Below are 5,000 nucleotides of genomic sequence, written 5' to 3'. Positions count from 1 at the left end.
GTTAGGGTTTAGGGTTTAGGGTTTAGGGTTTAGGGTTTAGGGTTTGGGATTCAGGGTCTAAACGCTGGCTTGCACTCGCCCAGTTGCTTCTGCAATCAGGCTGGTTAGGGGTTGCGGTCTAGGGTTTAGGGTTAAGGGTTTAATGATTAGGGTTTAGGGTTTAGGGTTTAGGGTTTAGGGTTTAGGGTTTGTCTCTGCAGCAACGGATTTTGCTGAAAAAGGCAGCAGATGATTTCAAAACCCTTTCCGGGGCCTTAAAAGAAAACAACGAAGAGGCGCAGCAATTGAAGAAGCTCGTGCATCTCGTAACAAACCCTAAACCCTAAACCCTAAACCCTAATGCTTAAGCCGTCCTCGCACACCAGTCAAACCACACGCTCTAGCCTAAGCAATCTCTTGCCCTAAACCCCAAACCCTAAACCCTAGCTTATACCCTCTCCGGATATCGTCGAACCTTTGAGATTAATGCTGAACACTCGTCAAACCCTAAACCCTAGACCCTAAACCCTTGTTTTGCTTTCAGGTCGTCGACCGTATGAAGAATCATGTGGAGGCAACCAAAGCTCTCCCCGTTGTTGAGGTAAACCCTAAACCCTAAACCCTAGCTGCAGCCCTTCGTCCTGCCCTGACGGCTTCGCTTTTAGGGTTTAGAGCTTAGGGTTTAGGGTTTAGGGTTTACAGTTTAGGGTTTTGCGTTTTGCCTCAGGAGCCTCAAGAGACAGTCACTGAAGAGCAGCTCCAGCAAGCTCTGGCAAGACTGGTACCTTCAAACCCTAAACCCTAAACCCTAAACCCTAAACCCTAGCAAGAGGCTCCTAGTCCTTGCAGCTCCAACGGGCAGGCACATTCCCTAAACCCTAAACCCTAATCTCTGTTTGGTGTTTGCTGCAGCCGAGCGAGAAAACCATTCGAGAGCAATTTGAAAAGGCAGCGGTAAGCATACGCTAAACCCTAAAACCCTAAACCCTAAAACCCTAAACCCTAAAACCCTAAACCCTGTCTGTTCCGCCCCTTCTTTGTGTTTGCTGCAAGTATGTTTCTGTCTTTGTTCGGGTTTGTTGTTGCTTTATTGTTTTATTTGTTAACGACTTTGTTTGTCTATTCATTTATTTGAAATTCAAAACAAAAACAAAAAAACTTTATCTCTCTTCTTCTTTTTCTGTCTCCGTCAGGGACCGACGAAAACCCTCGATGTAGCTGCAGCTGTTGCACTCAGCAGACGATTGGTAAACCATTGTGCTGCTGCTGCTGCTGCTGTTGCTGTTGCTGATGCTGCTGCTGCTGCTGTTGCTGTCGCTGCTGCTGTTGCTGCTGCTGTTGCTGTTGCTGTTGCTGTTGCTGTTGCTGCTGCTGCCGCTGCTGCTTCGGCTGGTGCGCTTGCTACTGTTTGCTGTAGCACTTGCTGCTGTAGAAGCTGGTGTTGCTGTTGCACCTGCTGCTGCTGCTGCTTTACTAGCTGCTGGTGGTGATGATGCATTTGCTGCTGTTGCAACTGCTGTTGCTGCTGCTGCTTCATTTTGCGTTGGTGCATGCCTTGCTGCTATATCAACGTGGATTGCTGCTGCTGTTGCTGCTGCTGCTGCCTGCGCTGCAGCCGCATGCATAGGTATAGGTATATATGTTTATTTGTTTATTTAATTGTTTTATTTATATCATTATTTGCATTTGTTGTTCGTCCCTTATGAAATGTTTTTATTTGTTTTGCTTTTAGGGGTTTGCACCAAGTTACGAAGACATCGAGCAGTTTTCTGCTGCTGTTGCTGCTGCTGCTGCTGCTTCTCCTGCTCCTGCTGCTGCTGCTGGTGCTGCTGCTGGTGCTGTGAAAATTTCGGATTTTATTGCGTTTTGTTTGTCTGTACGACACATTGAAGATACAGCTGAGGGCTTAGCTGAGGGGTTCTCCTTGTGGGATTTAGAAAGTAAAGGTTTAATATCTGCAGATACACTCAAATATATTTTGAAAAACTTTGGAGAGCCTTTAACTGATGAAGAGGCAGATATTGCATTTAAAACCCTTATAAAGGGGCAAAACCCTGTTGATTATCAACAATTATGCAACAGGCAAGCCTAAACCCTAAACCCTAAACCCTAAACCCTAAACCCTAGATAGCAATCGAGACTAATTACAACAATCCAAACCTTAACCCTAGTTGAGATTTTCAATCTAAGCCCCAAACCCGAAACCCTAAACCCTAAACCCTCTGCCTTAATGAACATCTCAGCTCCTGATCTGCAAATTTAAACCCTAAACCCTAAACCCTAATCACCATCTTAAACCCGCAGTCCTGCGAGGCATCTAAAACCCCAAACCCTAATGCCTATCATAGACCCTAATCAGCACTCTCAACCCTAATCCTAAACCCTAAACCCTAAACCCTGTAAATCCTGAATTCTAAAGGCCTTATGAACAATGCAAACCCTAAAGTGAAGCCTTCATTCATACTTGCTAAACGCTTAACATTTACTCTAAACCCTAAACCCTAAACACTAAACCCTCTCAGCGGGGGTTAGGCTGCGGGTTTATACACCTCTGTTGGTTGGCTTTGGCTTCTTCATCAGCTTTAAACCCTAAACCCTAAACCCTAAACCCTCATAAATACCACGAACCCTAGTAAAGCATGAAACCCTAATCAGCGCTCGATCTCCCAAACCCTAATAAACCCCTAAACCCTAATTAATACAATAAACCCTAATCACACCCCAAACCCTAAACACTAATTAACACCTTAAACCCTAATCGAACTTCTTCCTGTGTCTCTTCTGTATGCAGGCTGATGGAGCCCTCAAAAATCCAGCAGAAACCTTGAAGCATCTGCTGCTGCTGCAGTTGCTGCTGCTGCAGTTGCTGCTATTGAAGTTGCCGCTGCTGCAGCAGGTGCTGCTGCAGCTGCTGCTGCTGTTCTTAATTTGTTTTTTTTTGAGGGGGGTGTATATAATTCCTTTTCAACTGCATGAGGGGGTTAGAAAACCCTAAAACCTTGCCTAAACCCTAAACCCTAACTTCCGCTTCCAATTGCAGTGAACGAGGGTTTAGGGTTTAGGGTTTAGGGTTTAGTAGTCTGCAGTGTGAGAGGCTACACACCACGAAAAGTCAATATTCAAATGAATATACACCTTCTAACTCTTCCTCTAATCGCAAAACCTAAACCCTAATTAGCCCTAAACCCTAAAAAACCCTAAACCCTAGGAGCAGTCAAACCGAAACTGCTGCGCCGACAAAAAGACATAAACCCTTAACTTCATTTTTTTGTTTTTATTAAATGCATAAACCCTAAAAGCTAGAGAATGATTAGTGTATAAGGTTTAAGGTTTAGGATTTAGGGTTTAGGGTTTAGGGTTTAGGGTTTAGGGTTTAAGAGTGGACTCTGTGAGAGGCGTGTCCTCTGCTGACCCCAGCCCTAAACCCTAAACCCTAAACCCTAGGTTATGAATTTGTAATGATTTTTCTGAATTTTATATTAAGTTATTTAAGTCGTATCATTAGTTAAAACCTGGAGACATTTAAACCCTAAACCCTAAACCCTCGCCTCCAGGGCTGCATGCGGCGAGTTGCTGCTAAAGTTGAATGAGGACAGCAAATTCAGCACACCAAACCCTAAACCCTAAACCCTAAACCCTAACACTTCCGTGAAGATGTTGAGACGGCTACTGCAGCCAACCCCCCCAGCCGCTTGCGAACAGCAGCAGCAGCAGCAGCAGCAGCAGGTGCCTCCACTTGCTGCAGCAGCAGACTTCGTGGGTTTAAAGATCCTTGGTGGAGGAGCAGCAGCAGCAGCACCGGATAGCGCAGCATACGACTCAGCAGCAGCAGCAGCAGCAGCAGCAGCAGGGGAGAGGCAGCTAGAGGTAGATGATGCTGCTGCTGCTGCTGCTGTTCCTTTCATCAACAGCAGCAGCTGGAAGAGAGCTCTAGCATACAGCTACGGTGTATATACTCCAAGGCGTCTTCAGAGAGCTCTAAACCCTCACGAGATTGCAGCAGATATTAATTTGTTTTCACAAACCCTCAATTGCGTAAACCCTAATGATGCTTGCAAATACCTCCAACTTGAAGAATTCAAATGCTTAAGAGAAAATCAAGCCCACAGAGTAAACCCTAAACCCTAAACCCTAAACCCTAAACCCTAATACTAAACCCTAACGGAATGCCGAATACGCACAGTCGACAAACCCTAAACCCTAAACCCTAAAAACCTTAGACACAGTAATCTGAAACACTAGCCCTATACCCTAGCCCTAAACCCTAAACCCTCGGGAAAGTCAGCAAACCCTAAACCCTAAACCCTAATTTGAGGCATAGTGAAGTGGAAACTTAGCAGTAAACCCTAAACCCTTGTAGACTATCTCCGCTTTGGAACAGGGTAGAGGGTTTAGGCTTTATTTGTAGCGGTGCTGGGGGCTTAGGGTTTAGGGTTTAGGGTTTAGGGTTTGCAGGACCCCGAAGCGGCGAGCACGAAATGCGTAAAGTGGTTTCAAGAGTGGCGGCAGTGCAAGTAAACCCCAAACCCTAAACCCTAAACCCTAGCCGCAAACCCTAAACCCTAATTTTGCTAATTTCTCAAGCCTCGGTCGCGATTTTTTCAGTTAAAAGCCGCCCTGCGTATGTCAAACCCTAAACCCTAGACCCTAAACCCTAAACCCTCAACGCTTTGTGCTCAGGTGGGATGAAGAGAAGCTCCAAAGAGGCTATTCATATGCTGAGGGTCTACCAGACAGAAAACACAAACCCTACATTGCAACGCCAGACTATCAGTACTCCTAAGCAGCAGCAGCAGCAGCAGCAGCAGCAACCGCAGCAGCAGGAGCCATTGGGAAGTGCTGCTGACATGCTGTCTGCCTGTATCGCCTTTGCTGCTGCTGCAGCAGCGTGAGCAGCAGCAACAGCAGCGTGAACAGCAGCAGCAACAGCACTTGCAGCAAGTGCTGCTGCTGTTGCTGCTGCGCCTTTCCGGCCCTTGCTGTGAAGCTAACAGCAGCAGCAGCAGCCGTTGCTGCTGCTG

The 5,000-nt window shown here is 46.3% G+C and overlaps 2 protein-coding genes across 2 annotated transcripts in view; both read left to right on the top strand.

Annotated features, from left to right (window-relative positions):
- The window catches only part of EAH_00036100 (hypothetical protein, conserved), a gene marked incomplete at both ends in the record, with an annotated part of 6,247 nt that extends 4,176 nt beyond the window's left edge, over positions 1-2,071 (top strand). The window contains 5 exons of the mRNA XM_013392080.1: positions 201-305; positions 524-580; positions 707-760; positions 892-933; positions 1,712-2,071. Coding sequence (XP_013247534.1) covers positions 201-305; positions 524-580; positions 707-760; positions 892-933; positions 1,712-2,071 — 618 coding nt within the window. The remainder of the gene's footprint in view (positions 1-200; positions 306-523; positions 581-706; positions 761-891; positions 934-1,711) is intronic.
- A 1,562-nt stretch (positions 2,072-3,633) lies between these two features.
- Positions 3,634-4,871, top strand: EAH_00036090 (hypothetical protein; the record flags this gene model as incomplete). Its single annotated transcript, XM_013392079.1, has 3 exons — positions 3,634-3,925; positions 4,435-4,493; positions 4,713-4,871. The coding sequence occupies 3 exons, from the start codon at positions 3,634-3,636 to the stop codon at positions 4,869-4,871; spliced, it is 510 nt and encodes a 169-aa protein (XP_013247533.1).
- Between the last annotated feature and the right edge of the window lie 129 nt (positions 4,872-5,000).

Source organism: Eimeria acervulina, genomic scaffold, assembly GCF_000499425.1.
Source record: "Eimeria acervulina Houghton genomic scaffold, Eah_scaff386, whole genome shotgun sequence".
NCBI classification, from domain to species: Eukaryota; Apicomplexa; class Conoidasida; order Eucoccidiorida; family Eimeriidae; genus Eimeria; species Eimeria acervulina.
The sequence above is the reverse complement of the archived record's forward strand: the minus strand, read 5'-3'. Positions and strand labels throughout refer to the sequence as shown.